Raw genomic sequence first — 26,508 nt, forward strand, 5'->3', positions numbered from 1 at the left:
GAACAACATGTAGGAGAATACAGTAGGTGGCGCTCTGAAATTTGTTGTTCGTTGATCAAAACGTTCTTGTGAAGTCTCCAAGTGTGTGTTATCAGTGCAGATAGCGATAAATGGAAATGGAAGAAAGATATTGGAAATATGTGATTTTTAATCTAATGTTGTTGTACACTGGTTCGATGACAACGGAAAATGCTTTGTTGAAAATTGAAGAATGTTATTGAAGCAATAAAGGAATGATGCTGGTAATTTTGAGTTACCCTGTATATACACAAACTCATCATATACGACATAACATAAAGAAGCAGTAATGAAGAAGATGTCGTTCGAAAAATAGCACCTCAATCACTGCATGATCTTTACATATCAGCTGAAGACAAATGCCGCTAGGTCAAGGGAAATTAACCTTGGGAGAAGATACCGTATCATACAGGATCTGCTAGATGTGGTTTCAGCAATTCTAAGAGAGTAATTTCAATCTGGAAGATGAACAGTGAGTGTACTGGACTGCCAAAGACTGGACTGATTTCTTGCAGGGAAAATATGAAGATCAGAGGGTGTGGTTGGGAAAGCATGTTCCTGGACCGGAAATATGATCTGGATGTATTTTTTTTTTTTTAAATTTCTCAAATTATCGTCTTTTGAAATGAATTTCTCCCTCCCAGAGAAGCAAGTTTGAAAATTGTGCTAGATTTTCCCATTATACAAACACAGGATGCTATGCCAACGAAGCTCAAATTGTGCTAAGTTTAGCATCATTAAGCTAGGGTTGGCATTACTACTAAGCAGGGACAATCTGCATTCATTTTCGCTTCATTTCCAGTTCTAATAAAAACATCGATTGAGTTAAAACGTAACAGAATAAGATGCAGACAGCTGAGAAAAACGCATATAACCCATGTCAAATAGGCACGTTAAATATTGCATAATATATTTCTGGCGAACTGCCATTATAACGTCGACTTGAATCTCAACAGCGTCCCGGAAATTGCTTAAACAGGAAGTGTTGAACGTTTTTCCCTGGAAATCAACAAGAAAACGGGATGTGCTTTCGGCTGCATTATACAAGCATAGACTGAATGAAAACTGATGCGAACACAATGATGAATATAAGAAAGATTTTAGTATTCTTGGAACCTATTTTCGAGGATGCTATCATTGATATGGAACATAATTGCAATCCGGCTTTCATATTCGATCACGATGGGAGTTCGTTAACTCTTTCGAAAACATTGAAATACACTGATATCTCTTTTTTCATATGTGCTTTGTAACATGGAAAAGCTATTCGGCTAAAAAACAAATACTATTTACCTCCAATGGTATTCATGATGTGGAAATATTACGAAACTGCATCTATCTATAGTTATTTTCTGGTATTACGGCGGACGGCCTACATTCTGTCAAGGGAAATGGGGCAATGGGAATTGACCAATCCAGAGCGATGAGAAACACTGCAGCTTGTAGAACGAGGTGCTTGCTGCACCTCCTCCCGCAACGTCGTAACTCTCTGCTCCACCGCCGTTATCTGATTGATCTGCGTCGTATTCCCCGCTCCCCACTCCCGCTCAGTTTTATTCTGTCCCTCTCAAAATTAGGTCCAGTTTGATTCTACCCCCATCAAGATTAGGCTAAGTTTGATTCCCTTGCCAGCATGTAGGCAGTACGCCTTAATACCAGACAAGAGATAAAGTTGCTAGAATGACTAAAATAACGTAGCGCATACGGACAATTTCTTTATATTGTCTTGTGCAGTCATTTGAGGTGAATATTTTATCTTTAACGAAGAAAGAATATCTTTAACGACAAACGCTCTCTATTTAATGAAGACAGAAAAACAATAGCCTGTATTTAATCAAGGTCGAGGAACATAACTTTATTTTTAATTAAGACCAAAGAACAATACCCTCTCTTTGACGAAAACCGAACAGAAAATCTTCAACATATACCGAAGGACAATACTCTATATTTGACGAGCATCCAATAAGAAAATCCGGTAAATGTCTGTTATATCAGAGACACATTTCTTCATTTTTACAGAAGAAACTACTTACGGAAATGAGTTTCTGTAGTATTTTGAAAGTTCGTGGAGGTTATTTTCTCACCGTAGAATGCTGCACAACAAGAAATAAGCAATTTTGATATAATAAACTTGCATTTTGTGCAAAGCGACACCATTATACCGTTGTCTCAATTATGTATCTGCAGATGGCGCGAGCCTCGAAAGTCACGCGGTCTAGCCAGTGTTTCCAAACGTGCTTTTTTTTACCAGAATTTTATTATTTTTATTTTTTTAACTATGCTTACCTAACCCAACCTAACCTTGCCGGAAATGGTTCGTGGGGCTATCGTGAATGGTTTTTGGGGCTATCGGGAATGGTTTTTGGTGCTATCCGTCAATGGTTTATGAAGACATAATGAACACGAAAGTAGGTATTTTTCGGTTAAGAAGGTTGAAACACTTCATACCCACTCAAAATCGACAAAACACAAGCACGATGGGCGATGATCCACAGCTGTACGTGTCATATTGTATGTTCTGGAACGGAAGAAAGGACCCAAAAGAATTACTCGTAATGCGAAAAATCGAAGTTATTTTCGTGTAAAAAGCATAATGGCACCTTCAACTATGTTCCGCAATACGCAACTGGTAAGTACGAACCATTTAAAACTGAAAATATCCGCTAGAAATGTGTCTCCGATATAACAGACATTTACCGAAAATCCCGTATTTAACGTAGTCATGGAATATTATCCAATCTATAAAGAATATCGCACAAACTTCTTCTTGCCGCACATTCTACATTATTGTAAAATCTACAATGCATAATTCACAGGATGATTCAAAAGTCCCTTAACCCTGTATGAAATATAACGGAGTTAGGTTGGGTACAAATGGTCATGATAGAAACAAGCTAGGCCAAGGGGAAACCAAATTGGTGTGATCTAAGCATATTTCTCCCATATTGAATTGAACTCAAACATTTTAGATGGGAAGGGGTGATGTGTTCAAATGAGGCTACAATTTTACGAGAAATGTAATGGTGAAGTTTCTTTCAATGCTTCAGGAAAACGTTTGGACAATATCTAACACGTACAAAACCTGCTCAATATGTTCTCCTTGTTTCTGAATGCACACTCGTAGGCGTCCCTTGCACGCACGTAGAATATTCCGCAACGTAGCAGGTGGGATTACATTGCAAGCAGAAACTATGTGTTCTTGCAGATGGTCAATATCACGGATTTTCACAGCATATACCATTTCGTTCACATGTCCCCACAGGTAAAAGCCTAATGGTGCTAGGTCAGAGGAACGTGGAGCTCATTCCAAAGGTCCCGTATGCCTATCCATCGTCCGGGAAATTGAGCATAAACAAACTCTCTGGCAATGTTTCCGTAATGCGGTGGTTCTTCCGTCCTGTTTAAAGATCTCCGGAAAAGTACCGTCCTCTTTAAGTAAGGATCCGTAACAACATACTGTTAATGCTGAAGTTTATACGGGTGCCATTTGTGCAAGATCCGAACCATTGATGGTTGACTAACACCTTTTGGCATATATATATATATATATATATATATATATATATATATATATATACATACAGGGTGTCGCAAAACTTTTCAACAACGCTTGGGTGCTGGTAGATATCATTAAAAAAAGCAAGTAACTTTTCCCTATAAAGTTTACCTCCAAAACGCTTAGTTTCTGCGCTATAAGCGTTTAAAATCTAACCTGTATGTATGCAACCCAACACAGCAAACGCTTGCTCTGACATGACTACCAGGGACGCTTGGCAGGGTTGTCACTAACGTTGCTCGTTAAGAGAGACGGCTTGAAAACAACAACTTGGGAGTCTTACCTGAACAAAATCCACTTGCGATGTTGTAAGAAGCATTGACAGTATTTATAAACTGACCAAGACAAATAATGGGCAGACTGAAATCAAAGGTTACTCATTCTAAAATATATCCATAATTGATTGGTTGATTTGGTTTATTTTCATTCGCTTTTATGCCACCTTTGGCTAATCGCGAAGATGAGGATGATATGATGAAATAACAAATGACACCAATGTTTAGGCCAGGATTTAATCCCGAGACACCTGGCGCCGTAGCGAGCTGTGCTAACCACATCACCAAGGAGTGTTTCGTGTGTCATGCAATATCAACAATTGGAAGGGACACGTGAGATAGGGGAAATCCACGAACGAACAAATGTAAACATGAAGTGTTTGCTGCCTAGTTTCGAACACGCAGACTGTAAAGTTATTACAGTTTATTTATTAGAAAATTGTGAACTAGCGCTATTGCGAATCGAGTTCGTTATAAAAGCAGGCAAACCTCTATACTGAAAAGAAACAAAAAACTCCGGCAGATGAATGTTATTGAGCCACTTCGGTGACTGCGTACGTTTAGTGATCAACACATGATCTCTCTACCGAATGTTCCGGACACCAGTTCATACCTGGACAAAGGTGCCACTGGATCTTTCGTCCTTGTATTTACTATTTGCCTGAAACTGCAGAAAAATGACGTACAATGAGAAGAATGGAAATTCACAAGAATTATCCAGGAAATTCATCTAGATGTCAGAATCTGACTCTTTTTCTACAAAACGTTGTTTCCAGGGTGAACTTGAAGTTGACATTTTGGTGCCTTACGAAAATGTTACTCTTACATTTCAATGTTCATATCAAGTTGCTACAATGAATTATAAATATGTACAATTTATGATGTGTACTCAATGGTTTCCTTTTGATTTGTTTTCAAGTTTGATGAAAAATGCAAAACAAAGACACAAAATGAGAAAACTAATTCCCACATATCACCATCGTGAGGAAATTGGGAAGCTCCGAGTGAGTGAGCGTAACCCGGTCAAGAAGACCTACAATAACGGCTGGGGGTTCGACGGGCTGACCACCCGTCACCCCAATACTGGTCTAAGACCTCCACGCTATAACAGGTGACGGAGGAACAGTGTGGAAGGGAGACCAGCAGTCGGTAGGTAAGCCAAGGCCCTTCAAAGGGCTGTAGCGCTGTGGGTTTAGTTTAATTCCCACATATGAAAAGAGTGTAAATTACGAGGATTTCGCTTGATGTATGTACCAATATCAAACGATATCTTGAAGTGCGGAACATACTAGTAAAAGCAGTACGCACCAAACTCAATGTAATTCCTTTCAATTAAATACTAATTTCATCATACAACTTCTTTAATAGAGCATTCAAGATGAACCAGTTTTAGTGGAGAGAAACAGAGAGAGAGAGAGAGAGAGAGAGAGAGAGAGAGAGAGAGAGAGAGAGGGATGGAGGAAGAGAGAGAGTTTTTAATTCGCATGTTCCTAGTATTGCAAATAATCGTTGGAATTTTCTTGAAACCCACTTTTAAAAAAATATTCTTACATGCATATCAGTTGTCGCTATATAGGTTGCCACTGTTTTCTAAAATAAGTATTGTATTGTATGTTAACTATTTGTGACATTCGCCTCATAACATTTTGCCCTGTGTTTCTTACGCGGGCGCTGGAGACACCAACCCCGACGGTTTCTTCGTATTGTGGATGACGTTGGATTTCCCCTCTCTCACGTGTCCCTTGCAATTGTTGATATTGCATGACACACTAAACACTCCTTGGTGATGTGGTTAGCACAGCTCGCTACGGCGCCAGGTGTCTCGGGATTAAATCCTGGCCTAGACATTGGTGTCATTTGTTATTTCATCATATCATCCTCATCTTCGCGATTAGCCAAAGGCAGCAGAAAAGCGAAAAAAAATAAACCAAATCAATCAATCAATTATGGACATATTTTAGAATGAGTAATCTTGAATTAAAGTCTGCCCATTATTTGTCTTGGTCAGTTTATAAATACTGTCAATGCTTCTTACAACATCGTAAGTATCATTAATGTTTTGGATTTTTCTCTGGCAAAACTCCCAAGTTTTTGTTTTCAAGCCGTCTCTCTTAACGAGGAACGCTAGTGGCAACCCTGTCACGCGCCCCTGGTAGTTATGTCAGAGCAAGCGTTTGCTGTGTTGGGTTGCATACGTATAGGATAGATTTTAAGCGCTTATAGCGCAGAAACTAAGCACTTTCGAGGTGAACTTTATAGCGAAAAGTTATTTGTTTTATGATATCTATCAGCACCCAGGCGTTATTGAAAGAGTTTTGGAACACCCTGTATATAGTTCACGTAAGGGGAGTGTTCAACTCTTGGTATGATTAGGGTTGATATATTCAATAAGTGAAAAATCCGGGAATCTGCTGACCAGAAGCTTGTTGGGGAGCGGGAGGGGGGTGCTGGTACCGGCAAAGCTGTGTGCATGTACACTTCTGTTCAGAGAAACTGGCACACTCGTTTGAATTAAAGATTTTCTTCGGAGCTGGTCGAGTGGCAGTACAACCGAAGTAGAGGTTCGGGAAAACAGTGATGCTAACCACTAAAGTTTTTTCACCGGATGAAGGAAAGCCTTGCAATTATTAATGCAATACAGTGTTCAATTTGAAAAGAGAATGGCAGGACAAAATTCGGGAAATATGATTGGTATACTCAGTATCCCATAAATAATCTAAAAAGAAACCCTACCTCAATCCCTTCGCTTGGGGAAAATCACATATTCATTTGAAAGCAGATGGCAGTGGATGGTGGTTCCATTACCTCTTTCCGTAGCTTAACGTAACAGTAACGACAACATTCACCAAGAGGACCAGGGTTCGAATTCCGACCTGAGAGTGGGTGTGCTTTGCGAGTGTCCTTTCATCACCTTTCCCATATCATCATTTATAGTCGCGATTAACTAAAGTTGGAAGAAAAGCGAAGCTAACAAAAAATAAATCAAATTGACGTTCAAGATGCCGACGAGAGAAGATAAACAGTCCAAGCCAATAATATTATCTATCACGGCCAGAACGATGTGACTTCAGAATCACTTTCGTTACTTTCTCTTACGTATGCAAACTGCTTTTCTAGCTTGTAATTTGAACACCAAAGTAGGATAATAAAGCTCCCAAAATCACTACAGGCTGGATGAATGTCTTCATATTTTCCTAAAAAATCACACTTCTTCGGCAAATAGTTGGTTTAAAAATATAATTATGTATGTGCCATTGACATATAACATATGTAGTCAGATATAAGAATCTCCTTAGTTGACAGAAGCTAGAGCACTAAGATCATTACGGGTTGGAAACACTAAACTTGCACAAAAGCACGTCTTCGATCGTGTCTATTAATACACACACAAAACATTAATTTATAGTCTGAGAGCAAACAAAGATAATGATATAAATACATACATGAAACCAGGATTCGAACCTGGAGGAACCTCACTCCATATAACACAGCTTAGAGGCACTATACCATGAAGCGTATTGCTTTCAAATTAATGACATTGAAAGTTTGGAACCGGACAGGGAAAAGTGCAATCTTCAGGAGAATTCATCGTAATGCGGCGTGTGTCCATGTCGGTAAAAAGCCAGCTTCGTAAGTTGAAATCCTAAGTTCGAAACCCTGCGTGGTCTAAGTTTATTTTCTTTTTCTACCAAACGGGTGCCACGAGAAGTATTTCACCGACTCACAGCTTTATACTTTGTCGTTGTTCGTCTGGCAAGGAGAAAATAATTATTAAGAGGACAATGAGTGTGGCAATCCGTGCATATAACAACCACTTCTGATGTTTTCTTTTGGTAACAAATCCCACCGGAAGATCAAAAGTTATTCTTCTGTGAAAGAGAAATAAGAGAATGTACGTTTAAAACTTTGGGTTACATCGGTAAGTGAATATTAATGTTTTCCGTCATTCATTTGCCACTTCCCTCGTTTCACCGCCCCCTTATTTTCTCTCTCTCACACACACAAACACAGGCACATATGTGTATATATATATATATACACACACACACACACACACAGAGTATTCCCTGACATTCGCTACGAGACTCGGCGGCAGCGCTTGCCTTTCACGGTGAACTGGTCCGCGACAGTCGCACGCTACAGTCTGCTTTTTTCGCTCTCCCTGCCTTCGCTCTCTTTCCCTTTCTGTTGACGTTGCAGACTGACGCCAGTATAATCTTCCCTCGGAAGTTGTGTTGTGTCGTGTCCGTGTGTTGAAGATTGTGGCTTAATATGGCACCACGAAAGTTTACATTACAGCAAAGGACTTATCTTGTCGAGTGTTACTTCCGAAAGAAGAATTGTGGAGAAGTGCGACGACATTTTGCAACGAAATTTCTTGGTGTTCCCGTTCCACATAGGACCACTATACTAAACCTCGTAAAAAAGTTTAGAGTAACAGGGTCAGTTCTGAATAAAGTGGAAAGAAGAATGGGGAAATGTAAAAAATAAAGTATACAAAGACAATCCGCACACCATCAGTGAGTTAAAAGAGAGTATTGTACGAGAAATCGGGAGAATTACAGTAGACGAGCTTGCACATGTAAATGTCAATTTCCTTGTGTTGCAGCAGAGGGACATCATTTTCAACACCTTCTGTAGTCAAGGTTAGTACACGATATGAAAACTGTAATTTTAATAGTCGACTCTAACGACTGTCGGGGACCCGTTTACCGTGAAAGGCAAATTCTGATGCCGGGCCGCTTGCTGCCGAGTCTCGTAGCGAATGTCAGGGAATGATCTGTGTGTGTGTGTGTGAGTGTGTGTGTGTGTGTATATATATATTGTGGAATGAAATATATCAATATATAAATGCATGCATGTATACTCGTATTTTATTATTATTATTATTATTGCATTTTCATTGTTGATAATTTCAGTGTAAAATGGCCACCGGTAATGTATCTGGATTTTTCTCAATAAATAAATAAATAAATATACACTTCGCCTTGTAATCAAGGGGTCCCGGGTTCGATACACAGTGGAGGCACATAGTGGTTCTGATCACATTTTTAACTGTAGATCCAGTCCCTGTTAGCTTTACTGTGCATAAAGTGGACATAAAACACCAAATCAATCAACCAATCAATTAAATTAATATACACACATACATTTTTGGACGACGACGTTTACAAACAATGAAGTCAGTGGCAGCTTGTAATCACACATTCGCGATTATCTCGATAACGGTTCGTTTGCAGACCCATGTTTCCTGAAACTTTTTTGCTTCCATTATCGTGTATAAAATTTGTGTTAGTATTATTTACACAATGATTAGTGCAGTTTTGCTGCCTTTCTCTCTTCTTTTGTGGTGTTGAAATAGTAACTTTTAAAAATGTTTACAACGTACGTAAGCCTTTTCTAATTGAAGCCAAAGCTATGTTATAAGTGAAAATAAAAAAAAAATAATTAATTAATGAAATAAATAAATGTTAGCGGTTTCTTTTTTTATTAGGTTGAACATAAGAAACAAATAGGGTGTGCATAAATGAGTGACGTCGACCCACCTTTTCACTTTATGCACGGAAAGGTAAATCTGTGGGCCGACATTTTAAAGTGGAATCGAACGACTATAATCCTCCACTGTGTTAGGAAACGGGATTAGGCGAAACGGGATGCGATCCTCCCACCATCTGTTTTGATTGATTGATGTATTTGGTTTATTTCAATTCCATCTTCTCACACTTTTGAATCGCGAAAACGATGAGTGATGAGATGATGAAACTGGTGAAGAAAACACTCATAAAGAATACACATGTGCAGTCCGGTATTCGAGCCCGGGACCCCTGTTGTCCGATCGCCACGGAGTTGGGAAAACCAATACCATCTGTAAAAGGATGGATATAAAAATTTAAACTTCAAAGAATAACAGTGAATACGAAATGCTGGATTTTTTTTCATTCATCTCAATTATAAAACTTGTAATTTTGAACCGACCTGAATTTGCGCACACTGTGGCTCATTTCCTATAGAAACAAGTAGGGAATGGAATTTATCAAAAAGAAATAGAAGAAACAAACAGATGAATGATAAAGTATTTTATTTATTCAGCATTACTAATCATATTTCGAAAAACGGAAAATATTTAATCTGTGTTCATTATTGTAAAATCTCTACTTCAACACGTAATACTCGTACATGGCTGCTCGAAAAAAAAATTGAAGTCGTAACAGAAGATTACCGTTCCGTCAGTTTCAGTTAAACGTATCTTAATAATATATTCACCATCAAAACGTTTGAACTGCTTTGCATATGCTGTGAAATCGAACTCACGCACATATCCAGGGTCCATAATTCCCTGAAAGTAAAAACAATATATATATACACATACATCTCGAATTTATACATCTATCCATACATACATTCATACATATACACATACATATAAATATACATATACATAATCCTTGTTCCATACAAATAACAAAGCACCTAGCATTGATTTAATACCAGCCGAGTTAATTAAATATGGTGGAAATTCATTAATATGTCAAATTCATAAATTAATTTGTTTAATATGGAATAAAGAAGAAATCCCTCAACAGTGGAAAGAATCCATAATTGTTCCTGTGTTTAAAAAAGGTGATAAAATGAACTGCAATAATTACCGTGGAATTTCTCTACTCTCAACAACATATAAAATATTGTCTAACATTCTTTTAACAAGACTAACCCCATATGCTAATGAAATTATAGGTGATTATCAATGTGGATTTAAACGTAACAGATCAATTACAGATCAATTTTTTCACATCAGACAGACACTTGAAAAAAAGTGGGAATATAATCAAAATGTCCATCAGCTATTCATTGATTTCAAAAAAGCATATGATTCGGTCAAAAGAGATAAATTATATAATATATTAATAGAGTTTGGAATACCTAAGAAGCTTGTTAGTATGATAAAAATATGCACCAGTGAAACAGAAAGTAAAATTCGTGTTGGTAATAATATGTCTGACAAATTTATAATTCATGATGGGTTAAAACAAGGAAATGCATTATCTCCATTGCTCTTTAATTTTGCCTTAGAATATGCTGTAAGGAAGGTAAAAGAAACTAAAGAAGGACTAAAATTAAATGGTGTGACTCAGTTGTTAGCATATGCAGATGATGTAGACTTACTGGGGGATGATATAAATACGATTAAGAATAATGCTAAAATATTTTTCAAAACTGCTAAAGAGATAGGTTTGGAAGTTAACAAAGAGAAAACTAAATATATGCTTACAGGCCGAAAATCAAAATCTAATTATTGATAACAACTCGTTTGAACCAGTTTCCAAATTCAAATACTTAGGAGTAATATTTACAAATGAAAATTATATTAAAGAGGAAATAAAAAGTAGGCTTAATTCAGGAAATGCATGTTACTTCTCTCTTCATAAACTTTTGTCTTCTCGTTTAATATCTAAGAAACTAAAAGTTAAAATATACAAAACAGTAATTTTGCCTGTAGTATTATATGGGTGTGAAACTTGGTCCCTTACATTAAAAGAGGAACATAAATTGAGAGTATTTGAAAATAAGATCCTTAGGAAAATCTTTGGACCTAAAAGGGATGAGGAGACAGGTGAGTGGAGAAGGTTACGTAATTTAGAACTACATAATTTGTATTCATGTCCAGATATTATTAGAATAATTAAATCAAGAAGACTTAGGTGGGCAGGCCATGTGGCACGAATGGGAGAGGAAAGAGGAGTTTACAGGATTCTTGTTGGGAAACCAGATGGTAAGAGACCTGTAGGAAGGCCAAGACGAAGAAGGAGGGACAACGTTGAGATGGACCTAAAGGAAATCGGTAGGGATGGAAAAGAGTATATAGATCTTGCTCAAGATAGGGACAGATGGAAGGCCTGTGTTGCTGCAGCCATGAACCTTCGGGTTTAAGAAGGCTAGAGAGTTAGTTAGTTAGTTTCTCCCATACACACCATACTTTTTTGTAAGTTTTGCACTATTCTCGGATCCTAACGCAGATACGCACGCAGCTCTGAGTGCATATATTGATATGTGACTCAATTGAACCTTGGGAATCGAGAGTCACCTGGATGTAACAAATTACAAAGCGAGAGGTTTATGGTTCATAACTAATTCCAAAGGGACCCCCTCGGTCAATTAAAGAAAGAGATGAGTTATATGTATATGAGTGATAATGCTCTTTCCCCACTATCATACCTGCCCGAAGTTCTTGTAGGCTTGTCCTAGACCAAGATGTATGTTGTGTCCATATCGTGTCAGAGTCAGTACTTCGACCCTGACCAACTTGTCCTCCGTTATCCCGCGCTGAGTGTATCGAAGTAGATTCAGAGTAAAACTGTGAGCAAATGAGAGCGATGTCATTCCGCCACGGAAAGAAATTTATACTCCTGCTGGGGACATTGGGCCAAGGTTTACCTACCGACTGCTTGCCTCCCTCCCACGCGGGCCACCAAGGGGGCATGGGGATCTGCAGCCAGACTAGGGGGACGGGTCGTCGGCCCGACCAACCCCCAGCCGTTGTAGGTCTTCGCGACCCGATTACGCTCACTCACCAGGAGCTCGCCAATTTCCTCACGATGGTGGGTTGCTACCGGCCCTATACGTATTCCGAATAAGATTCCGACTAGAGCCGGATTCGAACCTACGCCGTCCCGCAGCGAACGATCTCAAGACGAGTGAACGCCTTAACCGGCTCGGCTACGGAGGAGGACTAAAGAAAGCTATTAGTAGAATGAAACTAGGAAAGGCGGCTGGTCATGATGGCATTTCACCAGAAATAATCAAGTATATGGGAAAGAAAGGAGAAGATCTGTTGCTCAGAATAATAAATGTGGCATGGAAGGAAAAGAAGATAGTGAAGGATTGGGAAGTATCAATAATAATACCAATATATAAGAAAGGAGATAACAGGGAATGCGGAAATCACAGTGGTATTTCACTACTCAGTGTTCCTGGCAAAGTCTATTCAAGAATTTTAGAAACTAGACTAAGACAAGAAATAGAATATAAATTAGAGGAGACACAAAGTGGATTCAGACCTGGTAGAAGTGTCGAAGATCACATATTTACAATAAGGCAAATAATAGAGAAAGTTATAGAATACAATAGAGATTATACCTATGCTTTATAGACTTGGAAAAGGCTTTCGATAAGGTGCCATGGCAAGAGCTATGAAAAACCGTAAAGAAAAACAATGTAAACAAAAAATTAGTAGAAGCAATACAAAGTTTCTACAAAATAAATAGATGCCATGTCAGAACAGGCAATAACAGATGAGAGGAATTCATAACAACAACAGAAGTAAGACAATGTGATATTTTATCTCCATACTTGTTTATCATTCTGATGGATGATGTTCTGAAAGAAAGATAAAACAACTGGGTTAAGGATAGGGAGAATAGGAAAACCCTGCATAATAAGTCTTGATGATTCAGAGCTAAAATAAGTACAAAATTTTTAGTATCTAGGTGTTACAATCAATAGTAATGGGAAAATAGATGAAGAATTAAACACTCGCATAAAGAATACAAACAGATTATATTATTCCATAAACAAAGGATTTTTAGGAAAAAAGGAAATAAGCCAAAAAAAATGATTGTGTACAAATCAACTTATGTACCAACATTGATATATGAAAGGGAATCCTGGATAATTAATGGAAACAAAAACAAAACTTACAAACAGTAGAAATAAAATATTTGAGGAGAACAGTGGGTAAGACCAGAACGGACAAAATCAGAAATCAAACAATCAGAATAACAATAAACACAAAACCAATATATCATGATGATGAGCAAGCACAACTTAGATGGTTTGTACACCTCAGCAGAATGCCTAAACGTCGAATTCCTAAACAGGTATAGGAAACAAGAATGGGAGGATTCGACTCAAAGAGACCGAAAGGAATTCCACGTAGGACATGGAATGAGGGAATGAATGATATCCTGAGCAGGAGGAACATCCCGTGGAGTGAAGGAAGGAAGTTGGCAGAAGATCTTGACAGATGGCGAGCTCTCTGTAAAACCTCGACACCAATCGGTAGAAGAGGATCGGAATAAGTAAGTAAGTAACTAAGTACTTCAAACGAAAATATGTCTGCTTTCTTTTCTGTGTCGGTGAGTGATCTTGAGCAATATGCACAAGGATGAAGGTTCATCATCATGTTGCATAAATGTTCCACCAAGGCCATCTGCACTAGCGTCCACGTACACAAATGACGGGCGCTTGGGGTCATATGATCGGAGAATATGGCGGAGGTGATCATTTTTTCAACGTGTCAAAACTCTTTTGATGTGCATCTGTCCATTAATACTTTACATTTTTCATGAGTAACCTAAATAAACATTCTGCAGGTCCTGCAAAATTTTGAATGTGCCGGCCTATGAAATTGACAAGGACAAGAATAGAACGCAATTGCTTCTTAGTCTGAGGGGGGAAAGTCAATGATTGCCCCTAAATTATATTTTTAACCCGCGCATCGATACTAAATGCCCAAGAACCTTAATTTGAGTGAAAGCAAACTGGCATTTGCGTGGAGAAAGTTTAAGGTTGGTTTTGCGAAGCTTCTGAAACACTCTTTCAAGTAAATTGATCATAGAACTAAGGTTTTGGGAATAGCAAATCACATCGTCGGTATACACTGAAAGTTCAGAACTATCTATTCCCTGTAATGCCAACTCACTAACTTTATTCATTATTTGACTGCTTGTGGATATTCCTTGAGGTAATCGATCAAAACGAAATGAGCCTAGGTAGTTGACCGAGAATGCTGTAATGGCTTTAGAACGTTCTGATAACTCTACCTGAAAGAAAGCGCTGGAGAAATCTAAAACGGAATAATACTTCTTTCCAGACATTTCAGTCAGAATCGTAGTAATATCGGGTGTCTGTAAAGAAAGAGGTTCAATTTGCATGTTTGAGGATCTTAGGTCAGAAACTAGTATAAAAGGGTCGTCAGATTTCTTTACTAATAGTACTGGATGTCTATAAGGACTGCCCATACAGTGGGTTATTAAACCTTAAACCTTACTCTAATAGCTTGTTAATTTCCTTTTTCATAGGTTCACGATAATGAAATGACAAAGGGTAAGGTCTGGCATATACAGAAGTGTTATTTTTGAGTTTGATATCATATTTCAAGACATTAGTTTTAAATAAACTATCACCAGGCCAGTGAACAACATCTGCATACGTGTATACTAGCTTAATAATTTTTTCTTTGTCTTCTGGTGGTATTTCTGGATTGACGTTAAGCAGGGAAGGATCGTATTTTTGCTGGCTTTCCTTTAACTGTTGGTCTACTGTACTGTGTTAAATACATGTATATGAGTGGTTAACTTCATTACTCGCAGGATTCCAAATAGATGTGACGTCATCCAAAATTTGGCACAATTACTTATCACCTATGGGAGTGTTCATTTGTAAGTTAACAGGAGTGTCATTAGGATTTATTACATGAATGACTGCTGAATTTACATTTACATAAGCATTTGGAATTGTAATTGCATATTTAGCCATTGTTGATTTAGATGGGGTCAAATGTAAAGTTGATTTACTTGGTAGGTTGGGAAGGCAGGAAAATGACTTATTAATGTATGTTCGGGTGTGCGGATTCAACTGAACTGTTTCTGTGACTGTAGCTGTACCTTTAAATACATTTACATTCTCAATTTGACTAAAAATATCATGTGATACTGTGTGAGTGGTTTGTTTCATTTTGGAGATATTACACTTCGGTATGTATCCTAAATTATTGATGGTATTATTATTTAGTGAAATATCACACCTATGTGTTTTTAGAAAATCATTTACAAAGATGGGACGAAGGGTTTTTGATACAACTCCAAAGGGATGTGAATATTTGTATTTACAAATTATAATAGGGAATGCTACAATCTCAGTTACAGTTAGTTTTGTCCCTGTAACACCTTGAATGTTGGAGTGTACATTATATGTTTTCACTTTAGACGGGAGTAAGTGCCTGGGAAAAATTGTAATTTGAGAACTCACGTCTACAAGTAAATCAATTTGTTTCTCCTGAATAGTAGCGTTAATATAATATAACCCATTTTTCTCATTTATTGGAAATGTATCTGGTCTGAATTTATCTTCAGAGTTGTTCCTGCACAACGAATATGACTTTAGTTTAACGGATTAGCATCATCTGGTTTATAAAAACATCTAATACTCTCGTGATTAGTCCTATGGCAATACTCACAGGGTGGCCTATCCACAGAGTCGCGATTAGCCGTATTTCTGTAATGTCCTCGTGAATTAGATCTTATTTTCCCGAGATTGATCTCTATTGTTGGAACGATATTGTCCTCTTTTATTAGCCCTGTAGGTATTTCGGTGAGTGGAATTATTGTTCCCCTCACTTTCTTTGGTCCCTGTTATTTACTGAGTTATTAGAGGTACAACCTTGGTGACAATGAAGTTCGACCAGAAAGGAATACGTGATTAAATGCACAGAGGCATAGGCGGTGGAATGGGTAACCCGCAGAACTGACGCATGAGTGTAAGAGGAAGCGTGTGAGCAGGCAAGAATCTTGATCCCAGCATGTTGCACCCAAGGTCACGTAAAGAACGAAAACGGGGAATTATACGCGTGACATTGAACTTCGACCAGGCACCAGACCCATACGGAAAAATTCCAGATAGTGGCGCATTCGACGGAAGCATGACGTCACGGACACGATAAGGGAGTCCGACGTATATAAGAGCGTGCTGTGCACCGAGGAACCGCAGTGCATCATCACCATGGCCAGGGGCAAACCTATTGACTAAACCGTGAGGAGAAGAGTGGTGGAGTTGCAACGGGATGGACTCAGTGAACGGGAAATAGTGCGCCAGCTGAACTTACCCAAGTCAACCGTCCACTTCATCATCAAACACCACCAAAATACGGTACTTCAGAGCCAGGTAAGGCCCCTAGTCGAAAACGCCTGCTGAGCGTGCGTGACCTACGGATATTTAGGCGCTATATCCAGACCAACAATCATGTTTCTGTGGCCGAATTACGACTGTGGACTCGAGAACGCTTTCACATTGAAGTGTCAACCAGAACCATTCGCCGTTACCTACAGCGATGCTGTTAGCGAGTGTACAAGGCGAAACGTAAACCCTTCCTTTCCATGTTGAACAAAGGCAATCGACTACGGTGAGCACGAATGTACCGGGGATGGATATTTCGGCAGTGGAACAGGGTTTTGTGGACGGACGAATCCATTTTCAATGTTGTGTACGGGAAAATACGGGAAAACAGTCATTTGTCGGAAGGAGGAACAGAATGAAGTAAAATGTTATGCACGTCGGGGACAGAAACCTGCGTCAGTGATGGTATGGAGATGCATGACGGCATCTGGGGTTGGCCCACTAAACGTCTGTGAGGGCATTGTGAATGCACACGCCTATACACGCATACTGGAGCGGCATCTTCCCACAGTGCGAAGGCACCTGTTCCACAGGCGGCGTCTCATCTTTCAACACGACAATGCCAGGCCTCATACAGCGCGGTTGACAAGAGAATGGTTGACTCGCCATCACGTGCGAACTCTGCCATGGCCACCATCGAGTCCCGACCTCTCGCCCATTGAGAATGTATGGCGTGTTCTTAAGCGACGTGTGCAACAGAGGGGACCCACGACAGTGGCTGCTCTTATCGCCTGCCTGCAGGAGGAATGGCACCGCATCGATGTGGAATACCTTGAACGACTCGTCCGCAGCATGCCCCGACGCATTGCCACAGTAATTCGCCGACGGGGCGGCGTCACACCATGGTAAACAGGATCCCCTCTAACAGTGGTCGAACTTCAATGTCACGTGTAGATGGACGAAAATGTTTTATTTTGTGTGGACACCATACATTGCTGCGTTGCAGCGGAAATTTATGTTTTCCTTTGTTCCATGTAGCCTGCTGAATAAAATATGTTCAGCATATGCATGTGTTCTCCTTCTTTCACAACGCACTCCTATATTTGTGACTGGTCGAACTTCATTGTCACTAAGATTGTACGTTCAAATTCTAGAATATTTGCGCAAAAGTCAAATACGGAATTGGGTATTTGTGTCTCTTTTGTAGAGAGAGATAAACTCTCCACTGGGTTCGTAATCTCTTCTACTGGATTAAGTTTCTCTTTTTCGCCACTAAGATTAGTATTGTGACTGACTTCATTGTTTGTCACTGATTGTGGCTCCGCGCTGCGGGGATTCAAGGAACTAACTGGGTGACAATGTATGTTATTCGCTTGAGGTGGTGCTTGTGAACACTGATTACATTGTGGGACTGAAGCGTGTGGACTTTGAATGACTTGAGGAATGTGCTGGACTTGCATTTCAGCGGTGGGAGAATAGGTATTGCTGTGTATCGGAAATGAGTAGCTAGGAACGAAGGAAAGCTGGGCTCACTGACTGAGTGTATCTTGCTTGCGCTAGCGCATTCTCTATTTCTCTCTGTTCTTCAACTAAACGAGACTGAATTAATGCTTCTTGCCGTTCAAAGTTCTGTAAATGGGAAATCAGATCTTCTGTTTTCAAAAATGTGTTGTTAGTTAAGCATCCAATAAATTTTGAACGCAAACCAGTTATGATATATGATATAATCTGTTCTTCGGAGGCCCCAGGGAAGTACTGTAATACTAGAGATTTCTTTGCTATGACATCGACATGAATATGTTCAGTTAGTAGCTGTTTTCTTGCTAATACTATTTGAAATGGTTGACTGGGCAAATAAGCTCCCCTGAATAAAGTACTTAGTTCGTCCTTGATCTGAGTGTACGTCAAGTCATTAAAGGTTGTTCTTGTCTTAATGTCCTGGAAGTGGGTCAAAGCTATGTATGTCTGTCAGAGAGAGGGGTAACATTTCTTTCTTTTTAAGGTCATTCCAGTTACTCGGGATTGAAATCACCTCAAATTTAAAGAAAAATTGCTCGATGTCTTGAGGAATTTGCTCACTAATGGGGTGAGGATACAACGCTTGAGGTATACTGGCCATTGCTGGGGGTAAACCTTAGGGTCTGTTACTGGGAGTACTGGTTACGGGTGCTTTACGTATTCTTTTGGGTGTTTCTAGACCTTGAAAGAATTGTGGGTAGGCTGTGTTAGCAGATTAAGATCTAGTAAGTGGAGGTGAAGGTGAGGTATTCAAGGGCTGTACTGAGGGTGAGGGTTCTGTGAACGAAGTAGCTAATTCAAGGATTTGATTTAAATAATGGTCAAGGTCTTCATGCAAGTTTAATTGTGAGCTATTCATACGCTAATTTTATGCAAGTGAAAAAAAGCAAGTGGGGGTAGTACGCAGCAAGTATTTATTTATGTTAGGATAAAAAACACTGTCACTAAACAAATTCAAATAGTTATTCGTAGCAATGAAGATGTTCAACTAGTGAGGTTAATGAACACAAAAAAAATTGGGGACTGAGAAAAACTCTTTAAAATTTAGGACTGTTTTGCACGGGTGTGTACAAAATGGTTTGAAAAAAATAAAGCGTCTCCATTACGTAGTGTTAGTTGGGGAAATAGAATCTATTGTAAAATACTTGATTTTTAAACAAAGGTTTGTTGGGAGGGTTTAAAAACAAAAGAAAAACAGTTACTTGCATCATTATTATGCAGTGTTCTGCAACTCCACCATGATGTGTGACTCAATTGAACCTTGTGAATCGAGAGTCACCGGTATGTAGCAAATTATTAAGCGAGAGGTTTATGGTTCATAACTAATTCAAAAGAGACCCCTCCCCCCAGTGAATGAAGGAAAAATATGAGTTATATGTATATGAGTGACAATGCTCTTTCCCCACTATCATACCTGCCCGAAGTTCTTGTAGAGTCTTGTCCTAGACGAAGATGTATGTTGTGTCCATATCGTGTCAGAGTCAGTACTTCGACTCTGACCAACTTGACCTCCGTTATCCCGCGCTGAGTGTATGGAAGTAGATTCAGAGTAAAACTGTAAGCGAATGAGAGCGATGTCCTTCCGGACTTCGCATTTATACTCATGCCAGACTAGAGGTTGTTACTCCTCCAGTTCTCTGTCGGCGAGGCTACTTTCGTATACTCCCGTATGACTTCAGGATTGAAGCAATATGAAATGCAGCGCATTCCTGGGATAACTTTGAAGCAATAGATGAAGGAGGAAGGTTAATGAACAGTGGAAGAGAGCATTAAACGAGCCTCTTCTCTAACTTCACTCATTATACTTCATCAATATATATACCCTATACGTACACACACATACTAGAGTACTGCAGGGAACCACTTTTGCTCGTCCGTACTCTTTCGAGTCTCCCAATCTCCAGCGTATGCAATGGAATATAATTTTCATGTGACAATGAACGTAGACACATATATGTAAATAATCCGTCCTCGCAGTTTCAGCCTACAGTCATCTGTTTACCACTGTGCGTTGGTAAGAGAGACTAAACTACATTTCAACATGGTGGTGATGAATATGTTCACTTAGTTTTGAATTTCACTGAGTCTTTCACTTCACTATCCATATTTGAGGGCCCGCTACGACAGACAAATTACGATTGTACGTGTGCAGGGCTTCGAGCTTATACCGCTCGCTTTACTTGTTCGAGCGTTATTCGCTCGAACGAAGAAACCCTATTCGGTACGGTATCTAGCGTCGTCTGTGCTAACGATTTGGCGCTCGACAGAAATCCTCTTTTTACAGCACTCGAGATGTGCATGAGATGGTTTAAAGCCTACACAAAATGGTTCCACGCGAAATACATCTAGTTCCCTGACCAGTCTTATTAAATGAATTCTCAATTATCGACTGAATTCACTGATTATTTCTAAGCCTCGTGCTAATTTACTAATTTACTAACACTGAAATAGTAAGTCTAGTCGGAGGTAGCACATAGCAGATCTAATTACTAAAAAGATATATCATAGTTAGAAAATGGAGTCATCAGCCATTTCATTGTGGGCGGACCTAATATATTTGATGTCGAAATCAAAATTTTGAAAAATTAAGCTGGACGCGCAATGATCTCGGTTGTTGAAACATTGCATAACACGATGAAGGCGCGAAGGGATTCGTCCAAAGGGTAGGCTTTATTACGAAGGATGTGGGATTAATGCTGCGTCAAAAATATCATAAAAGTCAGAAACGTTCAGAAAACACGTTAGAAATATTTGAACAACACTTACTTCAGAAATTCATGATGTCATGAATTTTGTTACATTGTATTTCTATTTATGTGTTCTTTATTTTGTTTCAGAAATGAAACCCTATTATCCAGGGAAGAAGGAACGTGGATTCTGGACTCAGGAAGGGCTAAGGGCTCGCCAGTACAATCAACGATGTAAGTTCAATACGGTAGTATTTACACTTTAAATATTTTCAGTTATATAAAAAAGGAATTTATTATACGTTGAAAGGAATTTACATGAATATTTTCCTATTATAACAAATGGTTGCAATGTTATTTTGTCTACGACTTTCAATTTGTATTTGAAAAAATGAATTAGCTGAATAACATGATTTATGTAAACATTAACGTTTTCAGGAAAATTGTAGCCCAGCGCTAATCAACAATATTAATTAGAATAACTTGGAATTTTAAAAAAAATCAATAGCAGCTAATATGGCCAAGTGCAGCGATTATGGGTTAATCCTGTAAAAATACTGAAAATATAGTGAGGTTCACTGTGTTGGATAATGTGAATGGATGTTCTTCAGATGACTCCAAGGAATTGGAAGATATGGATGATCCAAAAATAATCACAACATCGACCCCTCAAACTTCTTTTCAAAAAATTTTTCTAACACCGAAGAGCCAAGAAAGATGACCCGAGTGATGAGACCTGCATTAAATAGTCGAGGCTTTGTCTCGAGGAAAAGCTTATTTCAAGACAAAAAAGTCATCGAAAAGATCACTAAATCAGCGGCCAAGAACAAACAAAAACCGAAGAAGGGAAAACGGAAGACTGTGCAGAAGAAGACTTCCCAAGAAATAATGAGAACTGATACTGTGTTATTTGTTGTGAAGATGAGGTGAAAGATATGATACTCGTGTGGTGTGTGCGATTGATGTGCACAAGGAGTGCGTAGGGCTTGTAAAGAATGACAAGGACCTTTTCACTTGTCCAAAAAACAATAAAGTCAAAATAAAAAAATGAGATATTATTATTGTTTCATTATAATTCTTATGTTCTTCTTCCATTTGTAAAGGGTGATCCATAAAGAACACCGGATTTTAAGTTGGTATAAATGAAATGTATTTTTGAAGAAAAAAAAAGCACAAAACACACCATTCTCTTCACGAGATATTAAGGTTTAAGCATGGAAAACAATATCGGGCATATGACCCTCCTACACGCAATCACTCGGTCCATGAAATTCACCATGAGCCGATCAAACATTTCCCCGTGAAGCGTGTTGAGCACACGTCGAATTTCTTGCTTAAGTTGCTTAAGTACCCCCCACAAGAAAAAGTCACATGGTGTCAAGTCACAAGATCGAGGTGGAAAGGTTTGGTCTCCTCGCAACGTGATTATTCTGTCCGGGAACTTCTCACGTAGCTGATTGATTGTTTCTCCTGAAATGTGGCAAGTTGCACCGTCTTGTTGAAACCATACATTTTCGATGTTCATTTGATCGAAACGAGGCAAAAGAAAATCAGTTAGCATTGCACGGTAACGAATTCCATTCACTGTCAGAGCATTTCCTTCTTCGTCTTCAAAAATGTAAGGACCGACCAAACCCCCACTCCAAATTCCACACCAAACCGTAACTCTCTAAGCATGCCTTTCCTTTTCGAGAATCACTCTTGGATTCTCAGATCTCCATATTCGGCAATTCTGCTTGTTTACGAACCCGTTTAAATGAAAATCAGCTTCATCGCTGAAAATGATGCTCTTTGCGAAACCTTCGTTCTCTCGTTCCCGTTCAAGGATCCAGTCAACAAATCGCAGTCGTTTTAGATCATCCGCTGGTTTCAGTGGGTTTTTGATGTCTTGTGTTCATCCAGTTTCTTCTAATTTCTTGATCAATCTACGAACAGTTGATTCGTTTGGTGCATGAAGATGACCAAGTATTGTACGGAGTATCCGAACAGTCATCGCGAAGCTTTCACCATTCTTGTGGTACGTTTTGACAATCAAAACTCGCTGGTCCTTACTGTACTTTTCCATGGCGTTAACAACACACACAAAAAGTAGAACAACTGAAATGCTTCTCAACACAAAACCTCAATGGTAACTGATAACAACAATCGCACAAACTATGCTGCCAATCAAACAAAAAAAAATATGGCGTCCTTTTCAAATCCGGCGATCTTTATGGATCGCCCTTTAGTAATGTTAAATGTTTCTATCTAACATTTGAATGCATAAAAGTTACAAAAATTATAAAATAAAACGTAAATATCTAAAAAAGGTCCTTAAATGTTCCAAACATTTTTTAACTTGCTTTTCAATCTTTACATGTTTAACTGTATCAAATTTAAAACCATGTAATTGTATAAAATAACATTTAAAAGTTGTATAAATAATTTTACGTTGTATTTTGATTGACTTATACTTTTCAAAACAGTAACACAAATGGTGGCCATATTGGCCTCATATGTGTTTAATATGTCCCAAAGTCAGACTTACGTTCTCGTGCTTATTTTCTATATTCATATTCACGAACGAAACTTGTCTTTTTGGTGTATTATAAAAAAAGATCCAACAAATTGCCTCGCACAACTACTGTTTTTCAAATTGCATAAGACGATGTGAGGATAATTAATTAAATCTTAACGTGTCCATATTTACATCAGGGACTTTACGATTCTAGTATATACTGCGCTAGCGTTGCTCCCTTCTGCTTCTGCCACCCTAGTGTTCAGCGACCCCGCCCCCTTTTTACTGGACCATCGCTCCGACGTCCTATCCTCTCAGAGTGCTATGGCAATTCGTCAATATTTCCAGTGCATCGCCAGTGTTTCTCATATGTCATGGCCTCAACATGCTTACAGTGCAGTCAAGTGTTTTTACGTCACAGTGCGTCATTTTATGACGTCATACGCCATAACACGCTTCCATGCGTCTTTGTGTCCCTTCGTGTGCATGGTCGACCACTTACATCGCTGCTTTTCTTCGTCATGTACGAACCATGTCTGGCGAAGTCGGTACCACACAAACTTGCGTGTTTCACCAATATCAGTGCGACAACTATGTATATGTGTTACCGCTTATGTATTTTTATTATATTGTTTGACACGGGATAAATTAAGACTGTGGTGACATACCATTGACTTTCATCTGCGAAAGACATTTTTTTTACATCCTTATTGTTGTGATATCCTTATCGGTCAATCCGGACTTGTGACTGACCTACATATTCTTTATATATTTTTTTCAGAACCAATGCGTGGCTAATAATGTCGTATCAATCCCTAATATTATATGTTTAGTTTTTTAAGTCTCTCTGAATGCTTCACGTTGACCAGGGAATTCACTTGTTTTTCTCAGTTGTCTCAACCTCTGAGGCATGTTTACAATGCAAATTGTTGTGCCATGCAAACCTCCTGAGCATTCAGGAAACAGGTAATTCTTCTGGTTATAGAGTCAGCGGTTTGCATGGTGGCAATTAAAAAAACACGATTCGGCATAGAGGAAGAGCTCGATGGATTAGTGATATAGAGGTGAGACAAGCTGGGAGGGGACTGACTTTTGGGATTTGAGTTGAGAGAAGAGGTGGTTAGCAGAGCAGTAGGTCAGAAGTGGAACGACGCTCTGGTCGACAAATTGGAGAAGCTAACAGAGGCCTTCGCATATTCTATTCAGCCTAATACTTCAGATAGACAGGTAATTATCCTAACACCCAGCCATGATTTAGGTTCAACGTTTCACAAAACCCAACGAGTGACCTTTGTCTTTTCTGTAGTTTAGTTCCTTAGTGTGATTTTGTACCTTTCGCATTGCCAAGCGTTAACTCGTCATGCCAATGACAGTGCTCTCATCAGAGGATGAATGATGAGTAACATACATCACCCAGCAATTAATTGCACAAACACTGGTTCAGATCCCCTCATTCTTTAGAATGACACGTGGTGGAGTGCTTGAGGCCTTTTCATTTTTTTCCAGAAAATTAAAAGAGTTGCAGTTAATTGTTAGCTTTGAAATTTTCCCCCTATGTCCATTTTGACACATGATGGAAATATTTAGGGCTTTCATCCATTTTTTGGAAATGAGATGGAAAATTGTTAACCAGTTTTTAATTAAATTTAACCCTACCCCAAAAATTGACACGTGGTTAACCAGTTTTGATTAATCCACCCCAAAATTTTGCTCACTTGTTCAGTTTCTTTTAGGATGTCCTTGCCACAATTGATTTTGAAAATACATAGAGATTAAAGTTTTTTAACGTTAATGGCGGGAGAAGGATTTATATATGCCATGATAGATGTCGAGCTTTCACCTTGCTGATGAACTCGATGAAACATTAGTCCAGTTATTAGATATAGAACGAGGGACTACAAGTTTTAATTTAGATGTCAGCGGTCCAACTGCAAGTTCCACCCCCAAATTTAAACGTAGCCCAATATTAACTAGACGCCTTCAGCGACAATTATTAGAACAACAGGAAAAGGAACAGCAATTAGAGCACCAACGTCAGGTTATTAGAGATATAGGCCCAACACAATTTGCAACTGTGGCTCAGTCTCAGTTTGTTCCCCTAACTATTTTAGAGGGTATCCCATTTCAGGGGATAGCAGGGGAAGATGTATCGAAATTTTTAGACAAAGTAGATAGCCTTGCCATTTTAAATGGTTGGAACAGCGCCAGAAAGCAGGAATTGTTCCCAGCCCTTCTGGCCGGGCCAGCGTTACGATGGTATCAGACTTGGAAAGATGTTCCAGAAAATCAAGACAGTTCTTACGAGGACACACGACAAAAATATAAAGATGAATTTACAGGGTCCTTGGATCAACTCCAGATTGAGGAACAAATTCGATACAGGTTGCATAAGGAAACTGAGCCGGTTACAAATTATGTTCGGGACAAGCAGCTACTTTTACTTAAAGCAGACCCCAAAATGGGCATTCAACAGCAGATTAAACAGATTATATTTGGACTGCAGGTGGATTACATGGAAGATATCCATCATAAAGAATATGAGTCAGTGCATGGGTTACTTAAGAATTTAAAATCCTTTGAAAAGCTTCAGTTTCTGATGAGGCAGCGCAAGCTCAAAGAGCTGAGGTGCGAAGATCAAAGGGACAGTTTATTCCTTCCTTTGCACAGTGCACCAACACTTTCGCAACAGCAGCTAATTTTATTGCAGAATAACAATCCGGCTACTGCTGACTCTGCACAATCGCGACCTACTTAAGAGATCGACGCAAGATTCAATGCCTTGCAAAAGGAGGTCGAGAAATTGAAATTAGCTAATAATCCTCCAAGTAACAAAGCTCAAGTTCAGGCTCAGGAAACTGGTTTAAAAGCAAGATTAGCGAGCCTTACTTTTAGACTGGATAGTATGGAGGATCAAAAACCGCACCCAGGCACCGACTCATCTAGTCAGAAACAATTTAGAGACCCATGTTATAGAGAGCATTATCAGACAGGAAATAATTATAGAGGTTCCTACCGGGGTAACAATAATAGACGACGACAATACAATAGGGGTATAGGAATACACGC

The 26,508-nt window shown here is 39.0% G+C and overlaps 1 protein-coding gene across 1 annotated transcript in view; it reads right to left on the reverse strand.

The window, feature by feature from the left end:
* Positions 1-9,920: 9,920 nt before the first annotated feature.
* LOC146000084 (uncharacterized) overlaps positions 9,921-26,508 on the reverse strand; it is a 40,034-nt gene continuing 23,446 nt past the window's right edge. The window contains exon 4 of the mRNA XM_083137416.1: positions 9,921-10,186. Within this exon, the coding sequence (XP_082993542.1) occupies positions 10,007-10,186 (180 nt within the window). The 3' untranslated portion in view covers positions 9,921-10,006. The remainder of the gene's footprint in view (positions 10,187-26,508) is intronic.

Source organism: Lepisma saccharinum, chromosome 16, assembly GCF_977018435.1.
Source record: "Lepisma saccharinum chromosome 16, izLepSacc3.1, whole genome shotgun sequence".
Taxonomy (NCBI): Eukaryota; Metazoa; Arthropoda; class Insecta; order Zygentoma; family Lepismatidae; genus Lepisma; species Lepisma saccharinum.